The 16,155-nt window shown below is 46.4% G+C and overlaps 1 protein-coding gene across 5 annotated transcripts in view; it reads left to right on the forward strand.

Moving 5' to 3' along the window:
• Window positions 1–16,155, forward strand: part of PICK1 (protein interacting with PRKCA 1) — a 422,731-nt gene that overhangs the window by 179,139 nt on the left and 227,437 nt on the right. For all 5 annotated transcript variants that reach the window (XM_069639885.1, XM_069639883.1, XM_069639884.1 and 2 more), the window contains one exon: window positions 9,310–9,402. In XM_069639885.1, coding sequence (XP_069495986.1) covers window positions 9,310–9,402 — 93 coding nt within the window. The remainder of the gene's footprint in view (window positions 1–9,309; window positions 9,403–16,155) is intronic.

Here is a 16,155-nt window from a genome sequence, read left to right on the forward strand (position 1 = left end):
GTACAGACCTATACCAAAGGTTGCGTTCCTATTGCCAGGAGGTCAGGTTTGTTGTAGTGCACCCAAAGGGTACTGCATACAATCTTGCCTATCATTCAGCTTAGGATTTTGGTCACAGGAGGGAGTAATCTTTTGATTTTGGTCATTCTGACACAGACGTTCCTTAGTTTTGTTGAGGCAGGGAAACCCCTCCTGCAGTTAGACATGGGTAGGATTTCCCCATACCCCTCTTGTTCACACCACAACAACAGGAGAACACATAGAGCAGGCCTGTTGGGCCTTAGGACATGTGGCTGCTCTACAACTTCAACTTCCCTGTAAATCAGGATTCACGAGGGATGCATCTCACCACCCGAACCAGGGAAGCCCAATTGGGCTGCTGTTGTACTCCGGTCCATCTTACCAACAAGAAATGGCCGCCGCCATTTCCAGCACTTGCATGCTTTGTCTGTGTGTCTTGGGAGCCCGCCCAACGCATCCTCAATTGGCTGATCATCCATCCTTAAGCCAATCCCCGAATCCGGTAGGCGATGATGGGCCCCTGCTCAAGACCCAAGTTTAAGGCCCATGTGCTCCCCTGTCTAGCCGTCGCCGAAGTGCTGTGCCGCCCTCCCCTTCCTTCTGCTGCCCCTTTGTTCCTCTGTCTGCCTGCTGCCTGTTTTTCCCTGCCTCCTTGGTCGTTCACCGCTGCAGTTCATGGCTTTATGGTAAGTGCGGCAGCCACCCTTTTGCATTGGCCGCACGAGCCACTTTATTCCCCCTGCCTGATGAGAGACTCCCGTCCAATTCAGCTGCCCTGGTGTTTTCTTTTCTGGGCACACTCCTCTGCTGAGCCTTTATCCACTTCATTGGGTCTGGTCCTGGTTCTTGCCTGCACTTCTCACCCTTGCATTCACCTGCCTCTCTCCAACGATCTCCTTGTCTCCCTTGCCATGACTTTCATCTCCTTTGTGCCGGTCCCTTTCGTCTCCCGTTAGTGTTTCACTTCTTGGTCCCCTCATTGACTCTGCCTTCTAATTCAGCCTCACTGCTTCCTGCCTGATGCACCCCGATTATGTCTCCGTTTCCATGGCGTTACCGTCAAACACAGGCTCTACGATTGACTTTTGACTCTGCAACCAGTGGCTTGCTTAATATACTGTGATCCTTCAGACATTTTCTGTTATTGCCTGTCACTTCTACCCTACTATGGTGGCCCTTTCAGAAGTTCCTCATATTCCTACACTGTTAACTGAAAATTCCTGCATCGTATTTTGGCTTTCTATCCCTTTCTACCCTAACACGTCCCCCGCTCACTGCTCTATTTCCTATTTTGCTCTCCTATCTTACAATGTTTTTATATATCCCTCCTTTCTGTCCTTCGCTCTCACTCCCTGTCTTTCATGTTAATTGCATGGTTGCAGCCCCTCCTTCTTTTGATTGGCATCTCTGCTGCCTACCAAATGTTTTTCACTATTCCTTTATCCCTTCAGCCATTTCGTTTTCGCTGCTGCCTAGTCTTATTTTGCATCTTGTTATTGTATCATGTCTGTCTCCCCTTCCCTCCCCTCCCGCAATTCCCCTCCTCCTGTCTCCCCCTTCTTGTTTTGGCACTTGCACGTTCTAAATAGTCTCACAATCTAGTCATTTTTTTGTCTGTTTCCTCCCTTATTTTCCCTCCCTGCACTTTCTGTCCTCCCTCTCGGCCCGGTTTGACGCTATAGTACTTGCACATGCTGAATGTTTCAAGACCGTTTAAGAAGGTTTTTGTCTTTATTTTTATTTCTTCCTCTTCCTCCCCATGTCTTGATGCGCCTTGAAACACTATTTTTGTTGTACAGTGCGCATTACAAATGGCCAATAAATAAATAAATCCCTTACACAATGGTGATAATGCCAAAGCCAAAAGTACTAGGGCAAGGAAGAACACAGGAGACATGAAGGTCATTGGCGGTGCTAGTACTGGTATGAGGTGCACAGAGAAGGCATGAGGATTAACTTATCAACCGAGACAAACAACTTTTACAATCTGCATGGGAGGAGCTGAATAAAAGGTATAAAGTAACAAAGGACTATCAAATGTCTCAAGCTCAGCCGTATCAAACCCTGCCAAGTCTGGCAGTAGGTGTGCAGGTGAACCAGCGTGAGAGATCCAGGTGCTGCCGAAAGACCAGAGGGAAGAGGATGCCGGTGAAGTGCTGTGGGAGTCTTCCACGGGTTCTGTAGGGGCGAACTTGAGCAGAAGACCGAGCAGCAAAGGGGATCCGTGGAACAGACTGGAGAAGTTAAGCGCTGCAGGCAACGGAGCAACGATAGTGAAACAGCAGAGCTGGAGAGACACTTGCGGTCCCAGTAAGTCTCGGTGACTTACCATGATCCCACATAAGGTAACTGGCAATACGGGAGACCCAGGGGGTTTGGGGGCATATGAGGATAGAAGGTAGGTGTCAGGGTCCGGCTTGACTGAATTCCACAGGAGCTGATGCTGGCCCCACAGACCCGCACTAGGAGTTCACCTCTCAACCCTTAAATATAAGCTGAGCTGAAAACCCCAAGAAAGGGAAAGGGGAATTTGGAGAAAATAAGAACGGAGACACTGCAGCCCTGCAACCGTCTGGTAGGCTCTGGTATCTGTGGTAAACAAATACACCTGGTTACTTATATGATAAGAAAAACCTCTTTTCTAAAATTATTCTAAATAAACTCTAAACTCTTTACCTCTTAAACCTCAGTAAAAGACTTAGAGGCTATTAATCTGTGTGGAATATCTTGTAAATATATCTTGTGTTGTGCATATAGTTCAAGCCACTCAAGTCTCTCTAGAATTCTAAAGTGATGGCTTTTGCAAACACCTTTTCAGGACTAGATATTCTTCTTGCTTCAAAGTTTCTTTAACCTTATGTAGTTTTCAATGCTTTCATAAATTGCAGTCTTTCTCTGAAGTATTGAAGTCCATTTGCATAAATTACATTAAAAAAATATTCTTTAACTTCCTGGAATACTGCTTTCCTTATGCGTGTGAATTGTTTCTTTATTTACACAAAGAACGTATAGTTTCTTCCTCAAATAGCGTGTGCGATAAACACGTGAAATCAGAAGACTTGAAGAATTGTCCTCGCGTTTAAAATACACACGCGATTCTTTACAAACCCACGCGCGTGAAAAAATACGTAAACGCGATAAAAAAATAACACGCGCTGGTTAAAATGGACTCGCGCTCTATCGCTACCGAACTCACGCGGAGAAACGAAACGTATTTCACATAAAACAGTTCACGCGTTTAAAACAACTTGCGCTTCACCAAAATGGACTCGCGCTCTATCGCAAACCAACACACGCTTTCTCATGAGACGTCATTCACGTAAAAATTGACACACGCTAAAATTCACTCGCGCAATTCTTTTGGGCACACGCTCTATCGCTCTGAATACCCGCGCGCTTTCAAAAACACGTAAACGACTTGCGAGCTCGCGCACACATTAAACGGTCTTTTAGAACATTACACGCAGTTAATTACTTTAAACTCCTACGCATTATCTTCAAGCTTATCTTCCTTATAATAACTTTAACTGTAAATGTCTCTTTTCTCAATTGACTTTGAAATTTGTTAACTCTTCAAGTTTTCTTCTAAAGAAAATGAAAGTTCACTGTGACAATCTTAAAATCTTTAAAGGAACGATCCCACCTGATGACTTCTTGTTCAAACTGGATGAGCAAACGATATTCTTACTTCTTTGGTAGATCTTCTGAGCTCTGAAAAGGCCTTACTTAAGGAGCTTAACTAATGTACAACCAGCCACTGAATTTCTCTGGATGAAAGGCGGTTTAGAATCTTGCTCACCTCCCAAGAATCAAACCCATTGTTCTCTGCCCCAATCAGGCAAACCAAACATATCGTTCCTTTAACCAATCAAATTAAGTTTCTTTCTCTCCATCTTAACTTGGGCAAGCACAATGTTAATTCTATGTACAAACTCTTCCTGTTACTAACCCAGCCAGTCCTGACAGCACAACCAACCCAGCCAGCTCTGAAGGCACAATGTTAATCTTGTTACTCTTCCTGTTACTAACCCAGCCAGTCCTGACAGGAGGCTGATTCACGAAGCGCTCTCTCGCCTCAGTAGTGGGAAACCCTCTACTGCATATAATCGGAGAAGGGTCTGGGACACGAAAGCAAATATTGAGAGAATCTGAAGAAATCTTTCTCGCCACAGTGGGAAAGGGGGAACCAGTGACCACCAGAGAAGGAGCTGGGGCCCGAAAGTAATTATTAGAGGAAATATTCCTCGTCGCAGTGGCAACACTAAGCCCACTGACCACCAGAGATAATTCGAAGGCCTTAACCATTGGAAACCAGGCATCCGAGGAGAGCTTCTTCGTCCCAGTGATCTTGCTAACAAACCAAAATGTACATCAAGCTGACGATTGTGAGAATGAACTGTGCCAAGTAATACTAAGAGAAGAGTCCTTCTCCTGGTCCTGAACTGCGAGTTGTACTTACCGTAAAAACATTTCTGATAATTATATCTGCTTTGTTTCACCTGCGCCCACCCTTTCTCCCCGCTCGGATGGAAGAAACATAGACGTCTACTGCTTTCTCTCTCTTTTCTGTACTCACTCACGATAGTCATAAGGCTCTCTCACGGCAGAAAAAAAAACAATCGGAGGGACCTCGACGCGTGAGGGATTTTGGGTACACTACACATCACGTAGGGAATAGTGTTACAGGCACGCCCATGTCGACGTCCCCTTTCGAGTCTCGAAAGACAAGATGCAATACTCCGCTGTGACCACTGGATGTCAGACTATATGCACAGCATGTGAATCTAAGCAGATACAATCATCAGAAATGCTTTTACGGTAAGTAATGCATGTCTTCTCTAGCGGTTGAGCTTATTCCCGAAGGGGAAGAAAGGAATGGGTTCCTTGCTCTCGTGCAGGATGGCAAGAATGCCATGTGTGAATCCCTTCAGTCGGGTTTGGACACGGCCGACAGTGTTAGCCGGTCCATGGCTGCGAGCACCGTTATATGCAGATTTGCGTGGTTATGAAAGTCTGGTTTTGCTCTGTAAGTGCAAGCCCGTCTTTTGAACATGCCCTTTGATGGCACGCATTTGTTTGGCAGCAAGGCTGACGAGAGCCTTGAGAGGTTGCGGACCTCAAAAGCTACCGTGAAATCTTTGAGCGCAGCTGTGCATCAACCTCTGCCTTTTCGTCCTAGGGGACAGGAGAGGACGGGAGGTTCTTTTCTTTACTACTCCTCCTTTGGTAGAATGAGAGGAGCCGCCAGTCAAAGGGGTCAGCGTAAAGGTACCCATGGTGGTCAGGGAAATGGGGTTGCCAAAGCCGCTCAGGCATTTGCTTCTGTTGCCTTCACGCACTGCTGCTGCCACTCCAAAACAAGCATGAGGCCATGTCCCATCGTTCGCCGGTTGGGGGCAGACTGTCTCAGCATCTCCAACAATGGCGAGCTATTACTTCGGATGCGTGGGTTCTGGATACAATACCCCACGGCTACTGCCTTCCCTTCCTAAAGTTGCCTCACAACAATCCACCGGGGGATCTCTCTTTGAAGCTTCCAGATCCGCTCCTTGTGCAGGAAATCCTGACCCTACTGAAGAAGGGCGCTATAGAATTGGTGCCTGTAGCGGAGAGGAACAAGGGATGATATTCCCCATATATTTTGATTCCAAAGAAAGACGGGGGATTGAGATCAATCTTGGACTTGCATTGGTTGAATAAACTTCTCAGGAAGGACCAGTTTAAGATGGTCACTCCTTTCTCAAGTCCTCCAGGCCCTACAACTTCAGGATTGGTTGGTATCTCTGGACCTACAGGATGCTTACTTTCATGTGCCGATTCATCCAAAGCACAGAAAGTACCTGCAGCTGTCGACTCGCACTTTCAGTTTCGGGTCCTGCCAATCGGATTGACCTCCGCCTGAGGGTCTTCACCAAGCTAATGGTGGTGGTGGCAGCGTATCTCAGGCGTCTACCCCTACCTGGACGACTGGGTGCTCTGTGCTCGTTCTCCTGAGCAAGCAATGGATCACCTCGTTCTCACCTGCCACTCCCCCCACAAGCTGGGCTTCTCCCTCAATTACAAGAAGTCGCATCTGACACCTTCCCAACAGCTCCAGTACATCGGGGCTGTGTTGGGCACGTCCTTTGGGAAGTGCTCACCTTCCAAGGTGAGGGCTCATCACATTGTGCAGATGGTGGACAAGTTTCAACATGCCCAGAGTCTTCCGGCTTTCGAATTCTTAAGGTTGCTCGGCCTCATGGCATCCTGCATTTTTCTGGTGGCAGAGGCCAGACTGAGGATGAGATCCCTGCAATGGGTCCTCAAGATGCAGTGGTCACAATTCTCGGGCAAGATGTCGAATCCCGTTCAGATTCCACTCTCGGTCTCACAGGATCTGCTGTGGTGGGCCAACGAGGGGAACCTGATGAAGGGGGAGCCGGTTTGGCAACCTTGGCCGGAGGTGACAGTTATAACGGACGCTTCCCTCACAGGATGGGAGCTCATGCCGAAGATTTGACCGCCAACGGTCGTTTGTCTTCGTCTGAGTCCAAACTCCACATCAACCTGTCAGAGCTGAGGTCCATCAGGCTGGCCCTGAAAACTTTTCTGCTGTCTGTGCGGGGGAAGTATGTCCTGATCATGACAGACAATACAGTGGGCATGCATTACCTCAACAAAAAGGGGCTGTGTGTAGGGTCACTCCCGTTGTGCAGAGAGCAGATGCAGCTCTGATTCTGGGCAATCCAGCAGGGAATATCACTCTCGGCAGTTAATCTGGCCGGAGAGGAGAATGCGGCGGCGGATGCTCTGAGCAGGCAGAGCAGTCTCCCAATGATTGGAGTTGGCCCAGCTAGTCGTTTTGGAGATCTTTGCCCTTTGGGGAACCCCACAAGTGGATCTCTTCGCGACCAGTGCCAACCGGAAGTGCGAGATATTCTGCTCAAGGGAATTTCCTCAGAGAGGAGCCTTAGGAGACGCCTTCATCGTGGATTGGTCATTCCCACTTCTGTACGAGTTTCCGTCGGTCCCTGTCATTCCTCAAGTGTTAAGGAGGTTCGGATCCCACATGATCCTCATTACTCCGGATTGGGCCATGAGAGCGTGGTACCTGGACCTTCTAGAAATGTCCATCTGCCCTCCACACCGCCCCCCCACCACCCCCACCCCCAGAGAGGATCTGCTCCCGTGCGCGCGAGGGAGTTGGGGGGTGGGGAGAGCTCAGGTTCTCCATCCAGAGGTCAGGTCTCTCAACCTTCACGCTTGGTATCTGAAAGGTTGAGTTATAAGGATTGGGACCTCCCGGATGACGTGATGGAGGTGTTGCTTTCGGCCAGGCGGCCAGCAACAAAATCCCTGTACCGTTGCCGTTGGCATATGTTTCGCGACTGGTGCAGAGGACAAAATGTTGATCCTTTTCAGTGTTCCATTCCCATGGTTCGTTCTTTCTTTGGCCCACAGGGGCTTTCAAGTAGCTACCATTAAGTTACCTGGCCGTGCTGTCTATCTTCAAGCGCTCGTCTGAAGAATGTTCTTATTTTAAGATTCCTTTGGTTTCCCATTTCTTAAAGGACTCACTAATGTGTTCCCACCGTCCCCGTTCCAGGTGCCTGTTTGGGATTTGAATGTGGTCTTGAAATTCCTGATGGGTGCTCCATTTGAACCTTTGCACTCTTGTCCTTTGAGACTGTTGTCTTTCAAGACGGTGTTCTTGGTTGCGGTTACTTCTGCTCACAGAGTGAGTGAATTTCAGGCACTTTCATCTAAGCCGCCCTTTGCTGTGTTGCACAAGGATAGGGTTATACTAAGGGTACGTTCTTCCTTCCTTTCTACCTAAGGTAGTATTTGAATTTCATTTAAGCCAGAAAGTGGTTCTTCCGTCTTTCTATACTCCTCCTCATCCTGGTAAGCAAGAGGAGCGACTCCATAGGTTGTACCCTGGTTGAGCTCTGAGCTTTAATATTTCTAGGATGTCCAGGGTCAGAGTGGACGATCAACTCTTTGTGGGGTATGCCGGACACTGATTGGGCCAGGCTGTTTCCAAACAGGCCTTGTCCAGGTGGATTATCCTCACCATTACAGAATGTTACTAATTGGCGGGCAAGGACCCCCCTGAAGGGTTGCAAGCTCATTCCACTAGGGGCGTGGCTACTTCCACAGCCCTGCAGTGGGGAGTTCCTACTAGGAATATTTGTGACGCAGCCACATGGACTTCTATCCACACCTTTGTCAAACATTACTCCCTGGATATGCTCCATGGTCAAGATATGGCCTTTGGTAAGGCGGTTCTTTATTCTGACATCTGATTGGGTATTCTAAATTCTTACCCTCCTCCATTTTCTGGTACTGCTTTGGGAGTCTGTCAAAGATGTGGAATACGTTGGAGGACACAATCCATTCGAAGAACAAGTTACTTACCAACTGCGTTTCGCCAAGGCTATGTGCAGTCAAGCAGGCATTGGATATGTGCATGTCACACGTTATGGAGGAAAAAACATAAACTGAGGCTACAGGCGCCGTCGGTCCTATTTATAACATCCAGTGACGTCGCCCTCGACGGAGGCCTTCGAGGGACATCGACGCGACATAGGATACCCTCTGCCGAAAAAGTTTCAGAAGTACACAGCTGTGGACATTACATGTAAAAAATGTGGAATACGTTGAAGGAACATCCAGTCGAAATAACGTCATCAGTTGGTAAGTAACTTGTTCTTCTGTTAGTTTTATCCTTTAGTTGTAGTAGAGGGATAGAAGTAGCTGGTGACACAGGATGGTGAAGTTTAATTTGACATTCAGACACACCCTTTAGCATTAGTTTTGAGGCAGGGAAACCCCTCTTAGAATATGGGGATAGTGAAGACCAAATAAGTCTTTAACCACCAACATGCCACCCTTGTATCAGCTTCCTTGATCAACACCCTTACAGTATGTAATCCTGCTTGTGTCACCAATTATTCTGATGGGTGCTGCAGCATTGAGGCATTTTCAAAACGTCTATGCCAAATTACTTAAAGGAGTGAAAGCCTCAGGTCAGATGTTTTCAGGGCACAAAATGAAGAAAAAGGTGCTGCAGATCAGGATCAAGTTGCATTTTCATTCATGCATAGCCATTACAGCACTGCAATGTCGGGGTTTGTTACAAGTTTTTTAATTTTGAAAAAATATATGTGAATTTCCAGTACAGGAGTAGCAGGGCGTGCTTTTGCCAAGTGTTCAGATGATTGATTATTAAGAGCGATCTGCAGCTTCAACAACCTTCTGTCAGAAACTCCTGGGGCTTTACAGTCCGTCTTCCTATGTCTTCCACAGATGCTGAATGACCTGAACACTTACCTAAACAAAGCCATTCCTGACACGAAGCTGACAATCCGGAAGTATCTAGATGTCAAGTTTGAGTATCTGGTGAGTGCTCTTTTCCTGCAAGCTTTTTCCTTTGAAGGAGTGAAATTAATCAGACCCACATCTCATGATCTTCTGCTTGTTCTGTCCGACATAGTCTAGTGACAATAAGACATTTTTTCAGAGGTGATGGAGTGAGAAAATATACCAATTAAGTAGTGACATCTATAGTGTAAGCAGCATGTGGCATTGTTGAATTATGAGAAATGAACACTTGTTACAAAAGTGACCACTAATGTCTCCAAAGTATATACCTTCAGTTGAAATCTCAAGTTCCGGATCATGTGGACGTACTAGGGACTTGATTTGAACTTCCTTATCATATCATTGCTCTGGTCCAAATGGATCCGAATGCGATCCACCCAAACACTTGTTTGTTTAATTGGATCAGTCATTTAAGTGGGATTTTTTTCTTGGCTCTTTTTTTCCTCCTTTCATCAGCTTCAGGAAGCCTTCATGAATGTTACTGAGCAACTCTGCGAACAATTGAGTAGTGTTGGGGGGTGGGTGAGATAGAGCTTCATGTTCAAGAGCAATGTGGAAAAATATTACTGCCCCTCTGGGGTCTTCTGATCTGGGGTCGAGAGTTTCTGGAAAGCAAGTCTTTGCCACATTTCTTGCTGGATAATTTTGGGGGGTGGCGGTGTGTTCCTGCTTTGCTCCATCATATCCTGGGGCTTCTGGTTCGTTGTGGCCATCACTTGTCCTCCCTAAGGTTGTTTGCCACCAAATCCTCACCTGTGGGGGAATAACCAAGGCTTACCTTAATTTTCTCCATACACACGGCTGATCTTCTTTCTGTCCTTCTCCCGTTGACTTGTATGCAACTTCCTACTCACTGTGTTATATGCTCAATTACTTTTGATCTCATAGAAACTTATAGGTGTAGAATAATGTATTTGTCAATATGCATAGGCTAATCAGACCTTTGTTTTTGTTTTTGAAAATGTTATTGTAGCTTTGTTTCAGCCTGCTACCCCTTCCTGGGAGTTAAGCCTTGTCGCTCTGCCATGCTGCTTATATTTGAGTGGTTTGGCCTTTTTAATTGGGCGATTTTTCCTCTCCCGAGGGTTAGTGGTTGTAACTAGTCCTTTTCTGTAATTATTACATCTTTCCAAGACGTAACCTGTGAAAGTGAGAGACCCCCAAAATACAATTAAATCTCCCAATGGAGTCAATAAGGACAACTCCCGAGACGGAATGAGACCAAGACCAAGTGCTGGTGGTAAAGAAAGTTTTTATCTAAAATAGGGCAAGCAGAATCTACTCTCACGCCGAGAGCGCTCTGCAGAAAACGGGTTACATTTTGGTTTTATACACAGTGTCATCTTTGGGGGAAGGCCTAGGTGGCACAAGAAAGATTGGGATTAGACACTAAGGGTAGGCACCTATGAGTGCTATAAGGTCGGCGATGGCTGATTGGTCTGAAGGCACGTGATGAGGCGACGTGGTGTCCGGGGTCAATCGGTCAGCTGGGCTCATCAGGTTTGCATGATGAATCGAAGTTTGTATTCTTTGTATCATTAGACTCAAATAACATTTTGCCCTTGTGGCCACAGATTCTCATCCATTCACTACCATGATTTGTTCATCCGATGACCTCAGAGGACTGTATCCTAATTACTTGCAAAACATGGTTCAAAGATGCATTGTTTATTACTGGTCATAGACTCGATTTCACTTGTCAAACACTGTGCATGATCTGTTTAATCAATTCAGGATATACTGACTAAAGGGTAGAGTCCTTGGGCTCATTGCAGGGTTTAGGGTGTCCACCTGATAGCACTAACAGAAATGTGAAAAATACGACTGAAAAAGGGCTGGGTCACAAAAGGCAAGTGTCCAAATACCTTTAACTTGTTTGCTGACCTCACTTGACACCCTGATGGTAATGGAAAGTCGAGGCTTTCTCGTGAGCTGGTTTTCTGATCCACTATGTAACGTGGCTTTTTAAAACACAATTGTACATTCAGACCTTTTAAATGTGGCTTGCTGAATTGCACTTATGTCATACTAGATTAAAGCATACTATGTCGCTCTTTTGGCTCAACGTACTTATTGCACAAAGAAACATCAAAGTTTAAAAACACATACTTAATTCAATGTTCATCTTCTGTACGTACAAGAGAACAGAATGGCTCGCTTCTTGCGGCCTGCGTGTGCACCTCTTACACAGACTAAGGCTTATTAGAAAAAAATAACTTCCCACTACCTTATTCTTAGACTATGTATGACACATATATATTTACACTTAAAATTCATAGGTTACTGGACACGAGGTAGCTCTGTGCTGGCATGCATAAAATCATATTGGTGCGCATTGCATTGTCATACATTATTTCCATGAGTACCCTTATATCCTGTATTGTTATATTCGTTATTAAGGTTTCACATGAACATTTCTGGTTATACACTCATATTGTGTTGGCTACTCGTATACACGTTGGCCCACCTTTAATTTACTTGCTTATGTTCGCTGAAGTACTGGCTCTGTTTGTTATAATCGTAATGGATCAAAGCCTCAGGGGTCATTCTTGTCTGTTGACTTTTTCCAGGGGCATCATGTTTTTTTATGGCCAGGGTCTATGGGGGTATCAGTCAGGTTTATGGAGACAAATGGCTTCCCTGCTCGCGGCTGTATCTGGGTTGGTGAAGTAAGACGGAAGGCAGAAGATACAGTGTGTATTTTGTTGCATTCTCGCAGACAGTCTTCTCATGGGAACTGAACGATTGCAGGGATGGCGAACAGGGGGAGGAGGTGGGGGAAGGCGCTCGCTCACGGTGTGCGCCTGACTGGGAGAGCTGCAGGCTTGCATTGGAATCACACAATTGTTTTAGAATTACAAAAGGGAGTTGGTGCTTTACAAAATGGAGTCCTGTCCACCTCTAGTTATATGTTACTATGAGGGATGTCACAAGGTCGGGAGGGGGAAGGGTGGGGAGGGGGGGGGAAACAGCCACGACTGGGTCTACTGAGGAGGAGCAGGAATAGGGGTGGGAGGGTCTAAAATATCCCCTCCTTCCACTCACCTGCTAGGTCTTAACAATAGACTATTCACCAGAGATTAGGTCTGCTCACTTGTGTATGGACATTTCTCTTTTACTCCAAACTTCCCTCGCCATGCATTATTAATTAAGGGCATTTCTTTCATGCGTTGCAATCCTTTTCCTGCAGGTACCATGTGAAGGGTAATGCTGCTATTCCCCACCTCAAATTCACGCTTGCCAAGTCCTCATTCCCCCGGTCGCCTGATGCTACCGAAGGTGGCACATTGTGTTGCTTCAGCCAAATCTTTTTCCTCTACGAGATCTGTCAAGCATTGGATCACCTATTTGTCCAGTCTCTTGCTGAGCACTCTGCCAAAACTCCAGTTATACAGGAAAGGTCACAGGAGTGGAAGCTAGAAGACTGCCATGATGTCTGTCGTCCTTTGGTGGAACATCCACTTGAGTGCAGTCTCTTATCATGTCCCTCTTCCTCTGTAGCTTCCGTGATTTGATGCTCTACAGGGGCTTGTCTCTCTGGGCTCGAGAACCCTGTTGATTCCTGTTGTACTGGAAGGTCGGTTCATTCCCACTTCTATTTCTAGCTGCCAGGCCTCAAATGCGCGTTGGCATGCCAGGAGATCATATTGTAGCCACGCTGCAAGCTTGCTGCCTCAATGCTCCCGACCGTACTGTTCACCTTGGCCACCTTGAGTGCGGTCCCTGTTGTCCCTAGGTGTCTCCCAACTTCTCTGCTCACCCAGCTGTTATAGGAGAGGCATACCTGAGTATTTCTGCTCTTTATGGTCTATCAAGGGCCTTCATGTGGTGACCTGCATTTTATTCTGTTGCTTCACCGTTCCCACTTCTGGTGAGTTGCACTCTAATCTCGGGCACTCCAGCAATTGTCCTCGGACCCCACTTCCTGTGTTCCAGTGCCACACATGGGGGCCAGCCAATACAATCCGCTCTCGGTATCTGTAGAGAACCTCCTGAACAGACTTGAAGAAATGTTTTGCTGCGCCTCGAGGGTATATTTAAAGTATCTTTCGTTTACGCCAGGGCTCTGTCAGATTGTGATCATCCTGGTTGTTGCTGTCTGGAAGTACATTTCAAGGGAGGGAGCTCCAAAGAGCTAGGCACCTGGTGGAATATGGTATTCACTGAGACCCTGGATAAAGAGATTTTTCCAGCACCACTCTGGTGTAAACAGCTAGACACTGTTAGAGTAGGCGCGACTAATGGCCATTCACAATAAGATATTACTTCATCTTTTTTTGTCTTAGGCTCTCCATGGCAGAGATTGATGAGCTGTACAACATGACAGTATAATGCCCTTTGTGTGCACAAGTATTAATACATCTTGTATGGCTTAAATGGCTTATAGTAGAATTGACGGAAAAAAACATTCTGTTTGTGCCTTATCTGGTGTTAAGATCCAGCAACACCCAAGCAAATCTGGATCAATTCAAGCATAGGCTGCTCCCCACTTTGGCCGTGAAGTCCTAAATAGCCTTGTCAAGAAAGAGTTTTGTCCCGTTCTTTTCAGTGCTTTCAGAGCTTGAATCACATTTTTCAGGTGAGTGTCTTGCTTGGTGCAACTCATCTGTTTTGTGTATCTTACCGCCACTGCTCTGTGGCCATGCCCGGTGCTCCGTGATTGCCCGTTGGCACACAATCTATTTCTGTGTTACTGTTAGTACAGAATAACATTTTTGTGTTTTCTGCTGTTGCATCTTATGGGACCCATAAAATGTATTTCTTTTTTCTGTTTGTTTTCTTGGCTCTTTGACCTTATTGTTGCGGCAAAAGGGACTTCTACTCAAGCCTCCTTGCCACTGCAACCCGTTTTGGATGTGGTGTTCTATGGTAGCCCATATATGGGTCCTATGACGGGATGCTTTTAGGCACACTATTATGCCCCCTGGGTGATTTTATCCCCCTACACTTGTGCTGCAGCGTAGGCTAGTGGCCACTTTTATTTTAGCTTTTGCTTCAGTAGAGGTGTAGCCAGTTTTACTGCATTAGAAGCCCACTGTACCATTCTGGTAGCCATTTTTTGGACCATGCCTTTATTTGTGGGGACCACGGGACAAGCCTAAAATAGTTGCTTTGTTTATATGGCACCATGAGCCCACCACTGTAACCTTTGTTGTGGCTTAGGGTGGTTCCCTGTCCCAAACTGCCCAAGTAGATATCTTGTGTGGGTGGGAATGAGTGTTTTAGGCCCAGGCTGATTGTCCGGCTGTTGAAACCTTTGTGTGTCTGCCTGATGTGTGATTGAAGGGCTGCTTGGGCTAGCACGAATGTGCATAATAATAATAATAACAATAATAATTAGGCATTTATATAGCGCTACGAACCCTCAGGTATCTGAGCGCTGCTTATTATTACCCACGGTGTGTGGTGCTCATTTATCGACCTCGGAAGGATGAAAGGCTGAGTTTGGCCTTGCCAGGATTCGAACCTGCGTTAACAGGCTCTGCACGGATGTCAAAGCGAGCGCTCTACTCGCTGTGCCACTTGACCGGCTATCTCATGGATATGCTGTCCATTCCTCAGATTCATAGATGAATTATTGAAAGATGCTTTAAAGATGGGCTACTGATTTAGGACTAGGTTTGACCATATTGGCTGGTCCCCGGGTCTTTCCTGTCTTGGCCCAGTGCTTTCTTTTTGGGGCTGGTTGTTTACTTCAGTTGTTCATACCTGTCCTGCTTGCTGGCTGGACTGACTGTCCCGAGCTGGGACCATTCTTGGGCTGCTGGAATGTTGCCTTCCCATGAAACGCTCTTGGACCAAGTGCCTTGAGAGAGGGAGCTACCCCAAAATAGTGGTGGGTCACCATTACTCTGCTCAATTTTCAGCTAAATGCGACAAGAGACTCCTGAGAACACCAATCCGGGATGAAATAGCCTCATCCCAGCAGAACCAGGGACAAAATCAGAGGCACCAACCACTGATTAACTAGGCAATCAGGTGACTAGAGCGTGTGATGTCACATCTGAACCATCTATGTGCATCCAGCCAGGTGCGTCCCAGTTACAGGTAGAACAGTAAAGGGCGAAAACCAGCTGTTGACCAGCCTCTCTGCCTAGGAGTCTTTGCCTTCCTACCTGCTGCACCTCGGAGTACCCCTAGCTTGCTAATTACTGTGCTGTCTCTCCACTCTGCAGTACTCGCCTACAATGCATTGGCTCCAGCTTCTCCTCCTACTCCTCTCCCTACACTTTTTCCAATCACACTAGAACTTCCTCCTTTCCTATTCCTATCATAAAACTCACATCTCAAAATCTTCATTACTACATTTCTCTTTTTATCCACTTGCAACAAACAAAGCCAATGGGTAAACAACACCTATCCACCTCGCCTCTCTTCCTCTGAGATTCAACTTCTCTCCTTACTGCGTCAACTGAACATTTGACTCTAGAATGCCCAGTCTGCTTGCAACAAAACATTCCTTTATCCGTACTACTTAATGCCAGCTCTCCTCGCCTCTAACTCCTTGCTACCACTGAAACTTGGAGTCCTCTATCTGATACTGCCCTCCATGACTCCAAATTAGCCTTCATTCATTCTCCCCGTTTGACTGGCAGAGGTGGAGGTGTCGGATACCTACTTTCTTCCCACCACAACGCCTCACAAATCTCCAATTCTATGTACTCCGCTACCTCTTTTGAATTTATTATCTATACTATTGCTCCCCCTCATTCAGGTCACAATATCTCCATCTATCGCCGTTGTGGTGCCACTGGACCATTTTGGGCAACT

The sequence above is a fragment of the Ambystoma mexicanum genome, chromosome 7q (assembly GCF_040938575.1).
Source record: "Ambystoma mexicanum isolate Mex_15411 chromosome 7q, UKY_AmexF1_1, whole genome shotgun sequence".
NCBI lineage: Eukaryota > Metazoa > Chordata > Amphibia > Caudata > Ambystomatidae > Ambystoma > Ambystoma mexicanum.